This window comes from Magallana gigas, chromosome 2, assembly GCF_963853765.1.
Source record: "Magallana gigas chromosome 2, xbMagGiga1.1, whole genome shotgun sequence".
Classification (NCBI taxonomy): Eukaryota; Metazoa; Mollusca; class Bivalvia; order Ostreida; family Ostreidae; genus Magallana; species Magallana gigas.
In genome coordinates, this window is record NC_088854.1 from 12184063 (window position 1) to 12201235 (window position 17173).

Consider the following 17173-nt stretch of genomic DNA (forward strand, 5'->3'; position numbering starts at 1 on the left):
GGTTTATCGACTGTTAACTATAATTTACGGATCGAAAACTATAGTTAACGACGTTAATCTATATTTCACGTCTGTAAACTATAGTTAACGCGATAATCTATGTTTCACATCTGTTAACTATAGTTAACACTGAAAACAATCATTTGCGATTGTTAAACATAGTTTATCTGATAATTACGAATGCGAATTGTATCTGATAAATATAGTTTCACAATCGTGAAACTATATTTATCAACTCTAAACTATAGTTTACTAATGTAAACTTTAGTTTACAGATGTGAATCTATATTTATCAGCAAAATCTATTGTTATCGTGTATTTCCAGACAGAAAAACATAGATTTGCATTCGTAAACTATAGTTTACAGATGTGAAATATAGATTAACGTCGGTAACTATAGTTTAGGATCCGTAAACTATAGTTAACAGCCGATAAACCTAGTTTATCGACAATGAAACTGTGTTTTTGCTAATTTATGTGAATTTGGCGTGCTTTAGATTTACCGTAGTTTACTGATCATAAAACCCTATTTATCAGATAAACTATGTTTAACAACCGCAAATGATTGTTTTCAGTGTTAACTTTAGTTTACAGATGTGAAACATAGATTATCGTGTTAACTATAGTTTACAGACGTGAAATATAGATTAACGTCGGTAACTATAGTTTACGATCCGTAAACTATAGTTAACAGTCGATAAACCTAGTTTATCGACTGTGAAACTATGTTTAGCTCATTTTTGTGAATTTGGCGTGCCATATCGAGGTGTTTTTCGGAGCTTGCCGGAAAGGCCCGAGAAGCTGCGATTGCCTTCATAGCATGATAAATGACAAAGAATACAATACATGCAATTAAACTTCAATAAAACAGTGAAGTGAGATATCAATAGTTAATCAACGGTCACAACGAAGTTGATCGATGAATTTTGATAAATGTTCCATATGGGTAAATGATATTCAATGTCAATCAATGAATTTTGCAGAATGGTCTACGTCGACTTTTCCAATAGTATGTGACGGAAGCCCATAATATTGGCCAGAGACATTGGAAAGAAACAGATTCTGCGGCGGACTTGATGCAAAATTCCATATACATGTAGTCCAAAGGCATCAGGTCAACTTACTAATGGTCGAGGACATCCGCCAAAGCGGGGAAATTGCATCGCGATTATTAGAAAAACGAAATATATGATTAAGATGTTCATAAAGTCCTCTACCTAAATTGAGAATTTCATGGGCCCTGGGCCAGGGTTCTGACCATATGGTGTAGCTTTTATGACCATATAGAGAAAAAGTATAAAATCTTCCAAATTTTAGCTAACCCTTATATATTTGATGTTATATATTATAGATAAAAGCTGTTCAGATTCAACCGGCTAGCTTCCTCTTCAATTTTGAATTAACCGCTTACAATAATAACCACATAAAAACTTCAAAGCTAGGCAGTCCTCTGAAAACTATGTCTTAGTACATGCCAACAGACGACTTGAGACCATGCATCCTTTTAAGTTCAGATTTTAGCCTAAAGCTTGTAAGAGGGGATCTTAATCACATATACACGGGTTCGTTAGTTTAGGTACCTTTAGAATGTTCATCTTAATTGCTTTGTTTACACTTTCAGCATTTACAGGTTTTAATTTGTTTGAGAATGTGATGGGAACATAATTCTTGTCAGCCAGATCAGCATTGTGCATACCAGAAAGTGGTCTGAAGATACACAAGAATGATCTGGGAACAAGGTCATACCGATGCGGTGCTAATGGTCAATGTCAATGTTTCGTTCCATGAATAAAAAATATTTTATTTTAAAAACGTTTTGCATTAAAACTTTTCCCTAAACCTTATTTCAGCGGGGTCCTTTTAGATAGTCACAATTTCAGTGATGTTTAGTTTTTTTTTATCGGCTTAACTAATTTAATGCAAACTACCAATCTAATGCTTAATTTTTACTTTTTGTAATAAAATGGAGTCATTACTAATGTAAAAGGTGAAATTTTGGGTTGAAGTGGGTTTTCCCAAAAAATGTTGACCCGGGTAAGGTTTGTACAATTTGCGGTACTTTATAATCTTCCGATGGAAGAGAACTAATGCGCACAATAACTTGGTCAATGTTATTGTTAAAAATCATTTCTGCTGAATTATTTTAAATCCTTGTAGGGTGTTTCTTAGTTATGATACATTATCGGCGATGTTCTTTGTTTTGGTGCAATATAATATTTTAATGCATGAATAGTTTTTACAATCTCTTAGCCAAGCATCCCTTCTTGAAAAGCATCACATGTGTTTGATGTTAAAACAATGAAATTCTCATAAATTAATTGAAAATTTAATCCCTTTAAATTTCCCCTTGCGTCGTGTGTACGATACAATAACAGCTGCTAGCCATCGTAATGATTAAGAGTCGAATTAATTGAAGAGGCGTTAACAGTAAAACAAAACTTTATAGGGGGTTCATGTGAAATTTCCAGCTCTTTACTTTCGATTTATATTTTATTATATTGAAAACAGAATCTTTAACAAGACCAAAAAACTTTATTTCATTGAAATATTCCTACTAGAAGTAAAGATACAAGATTTTCAAGTTGTTGTAACCGTTGGTTTATCATCCAATAAACAAAACACAACCGTTGAGGTTTAAATTTGTTACTAATGCTATAATTTAAGCACCCTACAAAGTACATACAACAACATCAATATTTAATAACAATATGACACGTTTTATCACATTTGCAAATAATAAATACGGAAATATTGATCATCATGCATAAAATATAAAATGTTACACTAGCAGTCAATTTCAAAGAATTTACTCTTCAAAGGGAAGTAACTCTTATTATCCGAGAATTCTTGTTATGACTGATAGAATGTCACTAACCTCTAAACTAGTTCTTATCTAAAACTCTTCCTGATGAATATTATAAATGAATTACATGCATAATGAATATTTTAATTATTTCTAACTGTTTACAAGATATTAGAATATTTTATTTCCTAATTTTATTTACAGTTTGTAACCAGTAAAGGAATACATCATCACAATGATTTATATCATACTATAGACAGATAAATATGATGCCAGAATTGTAAAGTTTTGCATTTTTGATATTTAAAATTCAAAATTAAATATAAAACTTGTTTAAAGTATTTGCAACCTATTTTGAAATTTGTCATGTTTCAAGCTGTACTTTGGTTGCGTCATAATTTGCATATTTTCAAATGGCCGGTAAAATAGTCGCCATTATGGCGGAAATTTGCATATTTCAAAATATAGTCACCAGTAGGTTATACACAAATTATTAAAATTCATCTAAATACAATTTCCTCAAGTAGTTCAAATTTCCAATAAAATATGTGTTAGAACCAATTTAACAAGACCTTGGACTTTCAGTAGGGCGTAACTATCTAATATTTCGTCAAAACAAGTTAAAATGACGCGGTTTCAAGCGAAATATGCACCGATTGCGTAGTCTTAACTCAAAAACCAGACAAATCTTGTCGATTTCATAGAGCAATTTCCGTTTCACCTTCATACAAGCATTCATACTTTGTCATCCATCCATTCAATCTTTTAACACACAAAACCTCCCTTTTGTACCAACAAACTTCTTTTGAAGTTTGATCTTTCATTTTTGACGAATTTTTTTGGGAGTCTCAATAAAACTCGAAAGAAGAAATGATTATTATTTTTCTCCTTTTTTTTTAGTTTCGTAGCTTTAATTTGTTTTCGATTCATTCAATTTTTGTTCAATCTGACTTAAAAGATGGTAAGAGAGTTTAGATTTTTCAGACACTTCTTCCAAATATTCATTTATTTGCATTACTTCTACCAGATTATATTCAAGATCGTCAATAGAATACATTACACCTTTACTGCTTTGTTGGAGAATTGGTTTTTTAAAAACTTTTGCTAGAAAGTATAGTACATTTTTTTTCTTAACATTAATTATGCAACTAACGCACCTTTTAGCAGCTGGTCTTTGTTGGATTCTTGAGACACCTTTAATTTGACAGACTGAATGTCATCTTTTTTCTGCTATAAATTACTCATATCTGTCAATTTATTTGTTAGCTTTACCTTTGGTTGTTCATTTTATTTAAGTGCATGACTCTTATTTCTTGTTTAGCTCTTAAAATTTCAATCAAAGACCTTTGTCTTTCTTTTATTAACTCCATTTTTTAGATGCAGATTTTCTTACATCATTAATAATGGAAAGTTTCTTACTATTTGAAAGAGTATCTAACCAAGTAGATGTTTTATTTTAGTCCACATGATAACAAACTTATATGCAGTTGTAGAAGCTGATTGTTCAAGTCTCATTAAAACATCTAGTTGGACAAAATCTCTTTCAGAACACGTGTTTGTTGTTGTACTGCAGATGCTCTCAATTAATGAGATTCTGATAATTAAAAAAAAATATTCCACCGGGAAATTAATATTTTGCTTGCCTCTCAAGTATCAACAACATAACACCTATAGCCAATTCTGCTGCCATTTGAGTGTATGTTTTAGATATAGCATCATTTGTGTTCTCAAAAAGAGAATTATAAACCTCATCTTTAAATCCAAATCAGTGTTTTGATTAACTGTCAAGAATTGTTTTAATATCTGCTAGATGTTGATATGTAGCCCCGGCTGCATAAAAAAAGTAGTTAAAACTTTGTCCTCTAAAGATAGTAAGTTTAATTTTTACACCTTTTTCTTGAGGTGGCCGGAGAAGTGGGACCCCACTCCTGACTCTTAACAGTCATGCCTTTCTAACTGTTATAATCAGTCTCGAGGCACCACTTTCCTTCCAATCAAAACTGAAAGGATTCTTCCCTAAACAAACATTGTTTTCAAAAATACTTAAAAACTTGTCAACTCGTATTTTGCAAAAATGTTATGCCACCCTCTCCATATCTTTTATGGAATTTCATCTCTATTTTTTGAACATTAGGAAGAAGACTTTGCCGTAATTCCCCTAAATGTCTATTTTATGCACCCTGGTCTGACATTGTTGAAATAATCGTACCTACAAGTTGAGAAAAAGATTTTTAAGCAGTTTGATTGTTCAGAAATATTTGTATGAAAAGCATTCATCAGACTATCGGCTATATTCATTATTCATTTAAGCATATAAATAAACAGTTCCTCAACGATTAACACATTCATTTTAGGACGACTAAAACTGGAAATTCAAAATGTAAACAAAAGGTTTTTTTTACATAGCGAGGAATTGTAAGCTCTGTAACTCGCTTATAACTCAACACACGACACTCAAATTTTGGTTGCGTATTAAAAATGCCTTACGGAAGCATTGTAAACATTAAAATCGAAAAAATAATTTCTGATCAAAATCGTGACCATGCCCCTTTAAAAATCAATCCAAAGATATGGCCAAAAGAATAACTACGCCAATTAGAAAGAGGACAAATTAAAAATGAAACTTTTAGATGACCTTATCAAAAATAGAAATCAACGGTGGGTCTTGAATCCAAATTCATAGATTATTTGGAGATGGAGTGCAAAGAAGAATCGAATAGTTACCGACAAAGTCAGGAACTCTAAAACCGAATAAAGGTGGTCCACAAAAAACCCTGAAGGCACAGCTTAAACGTAGTCATTCCTGTGAGAAAAAAAATGTATGGTTATGTGTTATCTGTCTTAATTTCCTTCATTCATTAATCATAACTCTACTTCTCGTGAGTTAAATAAAAAATAAGCTGACACAAAGTTATCAAGCCTTAGCCCGATACCATACAATTCCATACACTGACATTTTAAACATACTTTAAGGTTGTATCGCACACCTATGACGTACTTTTTATCGAAATGAATAATAAAATCAAGTGTATTTTTAAAAAATGTTTCTTTTCCATAATTAACAACTAACAGCGTAGCGCATTGGGTTAGAGTGTTCACTACGAATCCGTAAGTCATGATGGAGATTTTAAAATTTTTACCTTTTAATGCAAAACTTTTAAAAACTTTATTTTTTGTGAAACATTGTAAAGTTTTAAAAATTCTAAACCGGTGTAAGTACATGTATTTTATATAATGTATTTGTATCCACACTAATTTCGACAAATGCCCCATACCACCTTAAATATTCAACCGTCCCGGACGCTAAACGTGTTCGCTGGATGGGAAATGAACAAGAAACGATACAAAATGAAAAAGAACTATTTATGAAAATTGCAACCTGATCATAATATTGTGTGTATACATCAGAGTCGAGACTGTTTTAATTTTTTATTTTAAATTTTCGAGGAAACGTGAAGCAATAGGATTTGTAAAGAAAAACTTAATCATATGTGCTCGGAGTGTATTATTCAAAATGATTTGTTTAGAATCATTATTATTCAGTGTATATTTATTAAAGTTGAGTGATGTGTAAACCTTGAATGTTACAGATCAAAATGCTTACACAAAGTGTAATTATAAACAAAATTGCTACCTCCATCGTACAGGTGTTATTTTCTACAAAAGCTATGCTCATTTACTAAAATAATTGTCATAACACTAGGGATAGTTTAAAAAGTCACAGTTTAAATAAATGCAGCGAGAGAGAGAGAGAGAGAGAGAGAGAGAGAGAGCTTAAACATATTTTTTAAAACCATTTTAATGTTCTTTATATCTAGTAGATAATATAGTATTGTTCAAATTTACAGAAATTTATACAAGATAAATAACCTTTACAGGTAACAACAGTTTTACATCTTAAAGATTGTCGGCACTGACGTTAAAAAGTTAAAAGGTATTGTCCTTGTTTATAACAAGATAGAACACCCAAAAACCCATATTAAACAGAAAAAATGTCAAAGGAAACATAACTCTGGCAAGTTTGTCAACATGGCGGGCTCGTTTCTTGAAGTCAATATGGTTTGACGCAGCAAGCGTCGGATTTGTCTACAAAATAAATTAAGAGAACCGTGAAATGTATATTAAATTAGTTAACAACATAACATGCATTTATTTTTTAGTTTTGGTTTGAGGTTGTCAAAATCAATACTTGTTACAATTTAGAAAATAGGCATTTTCCGGGCTAGACTCTACTGAAAATTGAAAGGAAGGTATACAATTCTATATCGAATGTCTTACTAAAGAGGGTGAAACTTAAGATAAAAACAGTGTCGGGATAATCTGAATTTCTTTTAATTAAAGTCATTGATGATAGGGACTAATACAAACAATTTAATAATGTAAAGCATTTTCTAATTTAAAACCGAAATAATTTCCCATGACTTCAAAAGTAACCAAACCTGAGAAGCGGTAACCGTAAAACAAGAATCACAACTAGACACGATCTCGTTGCGAGCAACAAATAGGTATTCCATCCGATTTCTCTAAGATGCGATGAGATGAGATTTTGACTGAATTTTGACTCTATCTGATGTCATTTTTATCTCGATTTATATGAGGTTAAATTTTGAACAATTTTAATTTTAAATTTCATCCAATCAAATCGAGAAAATTGTTAGTAGACGCAAAATTGCAAACGCAATTGTGATGTTATATTTTAAATTGGTCTGAGGTCATTTGAAGACGATTTAAACGATTTTGAAAATTTGTTATATGAGAGGCTAGACAAGCGTGTCTTTTATTATTCCTGAAAATTTCGGCTTTCTACCTTTACTCGTTTCTAAGGAAATGCGTGGACAAGGAGTCAAGTAAATTTGACTAAATGGCGGGAAAGTCCAAACCGGAAAGTCCAAAATCGAAAAAGATGTATATTTAACTTCAGCTGATAATAGATCGATGCTGACAATTTGACGAAAATTAAATGACCCATTTCACAAAATTAAAAAAAACCACCTACTTACTCCTGTACGTAATGCTTTATCACATTGAGACGCAGTGCGAATAGGTTTGGAATTTCTCCGTGAAACAACGTTGATGTAGGCAAACTCCAGAAGAGACATAAAAACAAAGGTGAGACAAACTGCCATCCAGACATCTATGGCTTTAATGTAAGACACCCTCGGTAAAGCGCTTCGTGCACCGGAACTTTGCGTTGTCATGGTGAGAACTGTGAGGACACCTAGCGAGACACGTGCAGGTGTGGCGTCAATATCAACCCAAAACGAAACCCACGATAGCATCACTATTAGTATGCTTGGAATGAAAATCTGTGAAATGTAATATCCGGTGTTTCGCTCAAATTTAAGTTCCACTAACAGGCAAGCAAAGTCTCCAACTACAAGAAAAATATAGTAAATGAAATTGTTCACAATCTATTCGTCATGATAATTGATGTCAATGAAGGATCGTATTTGTTTTAAAACTTTTGACTTTTACTTGTTTCTATCAGATGAAAATAAATGTAAATTGTTGATAATGTATATTTTATCTTATAGAGAAAATTGTGTTCTGTTTTAGGGAAGAGGTCAGCATAGTATTATAAGACTTTAGTATGAGAAAGCTCTAAACCTTCATATTGAGTTTGGCAGGTTGTAGTCACTACGGTTTCAGGCATTTTAAATTGGGGGAGTGACAACTTTGGGACTTTTACTGGAGAGTTGTCTGTCCATCGAAAGTCTACGTTTTCCTTTGAATAACTATCTACAAAAATGCAAAAGAAATTAACACATCTCTCAGAGGTCTCCTGAAAATATTGAAACAACATCTTCTATTGCAAACTTGTGCAAATTGCAGGTTTTTTTATGAAATTCAATGCATCAAATATTTTGCTATGTAAACATTTTCCCTTTAAACACAAGTCTGTTTTAAGGACCTGTAAACAGTTGCTGGTTGTTTTGGGTTTTGTTTTTATTTCTTTTTTTATTTTTATTTTTTTGTTATTTCAAAACAATTCAATTGTAAAAGAAAATAAAATGAAAAACACTCTACTCACAACTTTCAATTTTCATAGGACACAACTGTCTGTCTAAGGGATAATTTTGTAATTTCATTTCACAAGAGAGAGTCATCTCCACCCTATAAATAAAAATGTCAAGTCTATTCCAATCTATTAAATATTCTAGTTTCTTTGGTCTATGATAACTTAGCAATTTTATAATATGTATCATCATTTACCTCATACTATACACGACGGTTCCATTTTTATAAATATGAAGCAAACGATTTGGAACAGTGACGTCGTGAATTTTGGCTCGTTTTTCCTGAGGGAAAAAAGAATCCGGGACCCAGATTTTTTCAATCATCTTGTGGTCCAGCTCTAAAGAGGTGGCTTTAAAATGTTCGAACTTTAAACGCCTGTCCTCCCATTTTTGTCTGAAGATGATATCCATTGAATAGTCCTAAATTTAAAATATGGAAGTTTGTAGGTGAAGTGCTTGGATGATATGTTGTTATTCAGTTTCAACCAATAAACTCACCATGTTAATTTCATCAAGACTGTGTATGTTTTTTATCACTATTTGAATGGAAACATTCGTAGGAAAATCTGAAAAGTAGAAATAAAAGTGAAAAAATACTTTTTTTTCCCTTTGAATCTGTATCACATTATTAGGTTGTAAAATATGAACTTTATGTACGTTTAAACGTAAACTTTACGTGTATAATTTGTTACCTTTACTTCTGAGTGGCGTTACATTTTTGTCTTTAAAACATATTTTTTATTTAAACGTTTTTTATTCACAGTTATGTTATACCATTTTTTGTTCTGCTAGCACTGTACTGTACTCTGTATCATTTGTACCTTCTTATCTTGTCGTGTAGCATTGGTTCTTTGGTATAACGTACGTACCATTAACATGTAAGAGTATGATTGATTTGTTCTGTCCTACAAGACCTTTGTTGTATTTTATGTGTTTTCTGTTCGTGTCTTTTGTTTCATTATCAATAATTGATAAATACACTGTACTTGTATCAGTTGTAATTTCGTATAATATAATTAATGTTTTATATTTTAGAAGTTTTTTATTACCGTCTTCATAGTTTGGGGCGATTAAAGGATCATAGATGGACGAATTCAGTATCCTGTTTAAAATCTCATGCCTACAAAAGTTAATCAGATTATTTGTTATAACTTAATTATTTAACTTAGTTATGTTATATTCACAATATAATGATGAAACAAAGCATTCAATATCGTATGAAATATATGATTAGTTTTAGATTACCTTGATAACTCGAAACTAAAGCAAGATTTCAGCAGGATGTTTAACATTGAAAGAAGACACATGCATGTGCTAAACACAGTCCCTGAAATATAACACAACCATAAATATCATTTGTCACAACGTTGAAAAAGACATAAATGGTACACAATAAACTACCATGGGAGTAAGATATGTTGTCAATTCATGAATAATAAATTTTCATATTTCTTTAAAAGAATTCGAACTAGGTATCAGAATAATAATAATAATAAAATGCATATTAGTATCCTCTCGTGTAACTCTCAAGAGATAAATTGTTCATCAATTGATGGAATTGCGCGGCCCTATGAAGTTTTTCATGCAATATATCACCAGCTTCGATAACTGATCACTAAAAGCCATTTTAAATTTTTGTGGATTTTTTATTATAGTTTTATTTCCGTTGGGATAAATTTTCATGCAATGACTTCTAAATTCGTTCTGTATATGTATGTTTATTTCTCAATCCAATGGGTATCCACGAAACTGATCTCAGTCTTATATCATTAAAAACCATACATAAGATTAAGTAAATCAAGTCATTGTTTTGTTACCTTGCAGTCTGTATGGATGAACTGTAAAAACATTGCCTAGCTCCATGTCGTTCCTCTCGTCAGTAGTTGCTTTGTTTTAAAAAAAAATTGGTAGAAATTTGCATTTTTGTTTTTACAAATTACTGTACATGTAGATACGCAGCGAAAGGAAATAGTGCAGCAAATTCAGTTATAAAAATAACTGACTGAAACTCTTAACAAAAAAGGACTTTTGAAGTGTAAAATGTCAGAGTGCATTCAAAACGAACGAAAATTGGATAGTTTTTTTTAACCTCTCACAGCTGTTCAAATTGTATCATTTAGTTTGTCCAGAATGTACTGTCTCTAATTTGAGTCTAAGTGTCACATTTGAATTCGAGCACTTGTTGTAGTTAAGATCATATCTAAATTCTTATTTATCATATTCAGAAGCCACTACCTTTAGACATTGTGTAGTTCAAGGCAAATGCACTAAAAGACATCACAGAATTCAATTCGATCAAAAAGTTGAGATAACTCAAAATATTACTGGATGAAAATACAAGACTAAGTTTGGGGATTTGATACAGAGTTTATGAGGTAAAGAAATGGTACCTCCAGAAAGTTGAAGTTCAATTTTGTGTTTTTACATTTTTAACAACTGTTTTATTAACACACATATCCCTATATCTCAGTGGAAAATACTTTTTAGAATTTCTTTTTAATCTTTAAAAAAGTGCACATATAATCGCTTTAAATTAAAACCGATCAAAGTTATTGCTGCTTCTTTACTCTCTATATCAGATTACGTCATCTACTTGATCGGTCGGAGTAATTTGAACTTTGTAAAAAATATTTCTTTTTTCTTTATTATAAAAAAACATTAGGCCATAAAGGAAATGAAACGATCGTCGAGATTTAGTTATTACTTCATAACTGTACCAAGTTATTGTCATCATTTTCACTGTCACATTTATATTTTTTTTTAATTGTCAGTAGGCGACATCATAATGTTAACCATTAACTAAACACTTCCAATAACACAGGAATTTATCTCAGTGACCTGTATATATCAATTGTTAAAAGATAATAATAGTGCAATTTAAGTGAAGTTGGGTGAAATTATTATTTTGGTCAAATGTTTAGGAAAAAACAATAATTATGGGGGGGGGGGTTACCCTATGGCCTCCATACAATTGCTTTTGTAATTGTTTAAAGACGAAACTATAGAATGTTTCAGAAACCAATGATTATGAATATTCATTATTGTATTGGATTTTTCTCACTGTCAATCTTAACTAAAAATGCGCGTGTTATGCACGAACTATGTGTAACATAGGATAACGACTATAACCAAACAACTTGTAAATAGTCCCGATCAATAGCTCATGAAAATTAAGTCATCTAATGGTCTAAACATTCCTGACATATAAGGAATTGCCGGTATACGAATACTGGTACTTTGTGGTAAATAACACTGGAATAAAATGAGTCGTGCGCGGTCATGAATATTATGAACTGATATAGCCAAATGGTTGGGGTATGGTGTCGGCGTCAAGAGTCAACAGTTATCATGACGACTGAAGAAGAGCACCATCATTCTCTTGAAATGTTTACCCTCTCTGCTTCCGGTAAAATGTTCATTAACACCCCTCACCTTTATCTGAAATAATGATCTGGATCAGCACCTAATACTGTTGTCAATTTGTTCTACAATAGATTGGTTTTTAACGTAACAGATAAAGTTCAGTATCTTGACACTACAAGTAAACTTACTATCAATTTGATGGATGTTTTCAGTCGTCCTTATCGATGCGTGTTCTGTGTAGATGTAGTCTTCAGTTTCCTTTCATATTTTCAAACTCTGCAATTGTCATATTGAATAAATTCATAATGTATTTTTATAATGAAAATTGAATTGTCTCGCGACGAGCACCAAATTTAAAGTCCAATTTGTTTATTTAGTTTTACACGTTTCTCTGCCATTGTCACTGGAATCAATGGACTCTTCTTTAATCGAATCTGTTTTGTATCAGTGGCAGGACTGTTTAGAATCAATGTGGCGCTAAACGAACAAATTGTCCAACATCGATCAAAACATTACATGAAACACTAGCTTTCAAAATTTCTAGCTCTTCCATTGTCTCTTTACATTGTGATTGGATGTTCTCAAATACCGTAATAGCTTATTTATTATGATATCGTATTATAATGAAGTCAATTCAAAAGGGTTTTTGAATGCATGGTTTTGAAAACAATCATTCCAGCACATACTCTAAGTGTATTTGAATTTATTATAAAGCAAACTAAAACATTAAACTCTATGAGTTTCTGCATTTTCTCTACAAATCTGCCTCCTTGTTCATAAGGGGTGTGTTATTTACATATATCTTACAACAGTGCTGCGGTCTATGCAGATCATAGCCTGATAAACCGCAGATAGACACGTTGCCTTCGTATGAACTTGCTCATATGCAAACAAATGATTGAATGTATAAGTAATTACTGTATATTGATTTACTTACGTTTAATGTAGTGTCCAAACTTTTTTTTATTTTCACAGTCATGTTCCATTGTCTCTCCTTCAAACATCGCGGAACATATGGCGAGGAATCGTTTTTTGTATTATTAATCATAACGATCTAGGTCATCAATATTGTGCAGTGCAATTTGTGAACCTCGATGTAAACTATCTGAATTATTTATATGATGTTCACTCGAAACTTGATATTCCATAAATAGATATAAATAATAAATTAACAAATTTCTGGGGAAAACGCGCTAATCTAAGAACTCGCTGTTCACTCATATATCCCTGGAAACATGGGGATCACTAGAACACTTTTGTGTGGTCATCCACTGCTGGGCTCCATCACTGACGCGCCTAACTTGCTTGCTCGCACTTCACCAGAAATACCGACGGGAATTGAGTTTGGCGTCTTTTTCTTCAACATCCGTGATAATATCGACGGCAGGCGAAGGGTAACACATTCTGTCATAATCGGGATCAAAATCGTCAGATGTTTTGTTTTTGATTTTGTTTTTGATAGTATTAGACATGAAACCGATCACGCAGGGGTTGTCTAATTAATAGACATACATGATTTTAAAACGACTCAAGTACTCGAATTTCACCGAAATTAGGCTTTATAGTTAAATTTAGGTGTAGGATGTATGTTCCATATTTACTAATTAATGTTTTATATTTGTGTATCCATTCTTCTTTATAGAAGTTTTACTACTTTTACCTCTCGGAATGTTCCCAAATTGTGCTAAATTTAGTTTCTCGTCAATGTTCGATTGTGAGAGCCTAGCTCTCACCCTAGTTGCCAGTATTGGGTATCCCGGATTAACCGTCTGGATAACTTTAAATGAGGAAAGATTTACAAAAATGATGCGTGCGTGTATTACCCATTTTAATTTGATTGAGGTTCTGTACGATTCAAAGGTAACAACAAACAGTTTCGGATAAAGTTCTCAATACTTTTTTATAAAACTGAGAATTGCTGTATTTGAAGGCTTGTAAGTGTTGCTTTTATGAAATGATTTCAATGAGTATAGCTATTTTGATGGATTTTTTTCTGTACCAATCGGTATGAAATATATAGGTCTTTCATGTAAAGTACATGAGAATTAAAAGAAAAATGCAAAACTTGCGGCTACTATTTTTGGGTTGGCTTTACAGTGTGAAATTGCAAGTTACAGACGGGAGGTAAAACAACATGAAAAGAAGGTGGATAAGACATAGTAAATTATACACATCGTAATAGGTTTCTAACATGTAATGCTTCGACATGCATATACATGTAGTACATATTGTCAAATTTTTGCAGGGAACTAGCTGGGGGAGGTCTAAAAAGCTGAAAATTATTTTTTTTTTAAATGGACGAAAATGAAAGGGTCGAAATCTAAAATAAAAACAACGAAGAAAATTTAATACGTTTTGTTTCCTAAATGTAATAACTCAGATTCGTGTTAGTCCATGTAAGGAGTGAAATAAAGGTGTTGGTGCTGAATGGGAGCTGATAAAATTCTAGTTACAGAGTTCAGAAGACACAAATCCTTGGTTACAGTGACTTGTATTAAATAAAACTGTCCCGTGCCACCATCAGGAAATCCTTATGGATATGGTGGCATACCACTATTTATTTTCACGATCATCGACTACATAAGCATAAAATGGATTATTTTGGTGGATATTGGGGTATGTAGAGATGGAAAGATTAAGGCCTATGATATATATATATATATATATATATATATATATATATATATATATATATATATATATATATATATATATATATATATATATATATATATATAATATACCCTTGTATCAGCCCGAGACTCCAATATCAGCCCGAGGGCCGAAGGCCCGAGGGTTGATATTGGTCGAGGGCTGATACGAGCCGTGATATGGAAAAGGGTATCTATTATTATATTTATTACATACTTAGTAATAAATTTAAAAAGAAAACCAATCAACTTGAACAAATTGATTGTTCATATTATTTGAAAAAAGTCTGGACATGTACATGTATTTGATAAAAATATGAGTTCTTCTTGTTTTAACAAACATGAAGCTACAGAACGGAATTTCATCAGGTTTTAAAAGTTGACTGCTTTAAAACATTTGCTAGCATTTGAAGTTATCAACTGCACTTAAAAATGTCGACTGTAACTGAATTTTTTTTTTATTTTTCGTCTGTAAACATGCAAAAGTGCCGAAGCGAAAAAAGGCAGAGGAGTTCCGCAAGGGGTGTGATACATATCCGTATCAGCCCTGGAGGGCTGATAACCTGTATCAGCCCTGGAGGGCTGATAACCTGTATCAGCCCCGGAGGCCGATACGGATTTTGTGATGTCATCTGTATCACATGTGCAAAAAAACCTGTATTTATTACTTAGTATTTATTACTTTTCGTCTGTAAACATGCAAAAGTGCCGAAGCGAAAAAAGGCAGAGGAGTTCCGCAAGGGGTGTGATACAGATCTAAACATAACTCTTAAATGGACATATCCCTGCCCATAGTGAATGATATAGATATATATAAAGCACAGGGAATGGAGTTCCACCTCCGCCCCAACCGAGGCTTGAACTCAACACCTCTGGAACCCATTCTCCTAGCAGCGCGCTAGGTTTCGTTCGTCATCGCAAGTTTTATGTCTTGCCTAGATGACCGAGTGGGTAACGCGGTGGCCGCTCACTGCTAGGAGAATGGGTTCCAGAGGTCGTGAGTTCAAGCCTCGGTCGGGGCAGAGGAGGTGGAGCTCCAACAAAAGTGAAATTTCCTGTGCTTCATATATATATATATTTATATATATAATTTGAAAATTACGATGTAAAAGGTCTTTATTTACCAAAAAGCTAAAGCGAAGTTAAATTATACAAGCTATGTTACAAATACCGGTATATTTAGAATAGGCGAATATCGAGAACACAATATTACAGATTTCCAGGTACTTTGGAGTTGTTTCAAGCTACCGATTGTGCAAATTCTAGACTGATTTTGAAAGAGGCAAAAATGTTGTGATATATGTAATTGTTTTCTTAGAAAGAACGAACGGCACAACATACTATAACTACTACATTATAGAGTGTCCCGGAATATCTAATACCATTTAAAGTTCGTATGTAAATTAAACCATATATGGCCAAAATTTGTAAATTTTGGTTTAACTAAAGTAAACAAATTATTTTTTATATCATATACTGTAGATATTTTATACATAAAAGCTTGTGGGGAAAAGTACTCTTCTTTTAATTAGGATTCCACTTAGGCATCATATTTCTTTGGTTGAACTGAATTTTCTTAAAATGAATCTGACAAGAGAGCAGACATCTTCCCGTTTTAAAACTGTTTTATCAAAAACAGTCTTCGGTTATGGTATAAAAATTGTGCTTTCCTTGGAAGAAACCCCAAACAAACAACAAATTCTCTGAATAGTGAGGTCTGAAAAATAAGAACCCGTACAGTGGCTGTTGTTTGGAATTTTACTCATCAACTTGACGTCGTTATTGGTATTTCTCTCTTTAGATGTATTGTGTTTTTATAAACAACGTTCAATTTAACAATTACCAATGGGTGTTTGTGAAATTTGCCTAGTTTAAAGAAGAAAGGGCAATAAGGGCTTAAAATGGCCTCAGTTATTGATTTTAAAACAACTGCACTACACTACTCATGATATCATTAAAAAATCAACTGAATGAGTGCTTTAAGAAAATATGAAAAATAGTAAAAACTGCACGTCCTATGACGTCATATTATCGTCATGAAAACGTCATGTTTAGTAAAAATGGCAAGAAAATTGATTGTTAATTTTAAATTACAGAATTAGTATGATAAAATTTTAAAGATTTTTAAAACATAAGAAATTGAAGTTCTAACACAAAGAACAGATATATACTTGTAAATACACAGTTAGTCATAATTATACAGTGATATGGCTTTTAACAATGTCATATTTACACCCAAATTATTTAAAAACTAGACATCAAAAATGAAAAATCTGACGAATTTTACTTAGAGGAGATGATAGCAGTACTTTATGTAAAAAATTACCAATTTCTGAGAT

At 32.2% G+C, this 17173-nt stretch overlaps 1 protein-coding gene across 2 annotated transcripts; it reads right to left on the minus strand.

The window, feature by feature from the left end:
* Positions 1 to 6687: 6687 nt before the first annotated feature.
* Positions 6688 to 13717, minus strand: LOC105334671 (glycine receptor subunit alpha-2). 2 transcript variants are annotated; one of them, XM_034447238.2, is made up of 11 exons: positions 13121 to 13717; positions 12372 to 12459; positions 10638 to 10706; positions 10066 to 10147; positions 9870 to 9940; positions 9319 to 9386; positions 9017 to 9240; positions 8835 to 8917; positions 8411 to 8542; positions 7804 to 8177; positions 6688 to 6889 (listed from the first exon to the last, which is right to left on the minus strand). In XM_034447238.2, the coding sequence occupies exons 3-11, from the start codon at positions 10681 to 10683 to the stop codon at positions 6731 to 6733; spliced, it is 1239 nt and encodes a 412-aa protein (XP_034303129.2). In that variant the 5' UTR covers positions 10684 to 10706; positions 12372 to 12459; positions 13121 to 13717; the 3' UTR covers positions 6688 to 6730. The 2 variants fall into 2 exon arrangements, with proteins under 2 accessions (XP_034303129.2, XP_065931131.1); XM_066075059.1 differs by lacking the exon at positions 13121 to 13717 and adding an exon at positions 12567 to 12756.
* Between the last annotated feature and the right edge of the window lie 3456 nt (positions 13718 to 17173).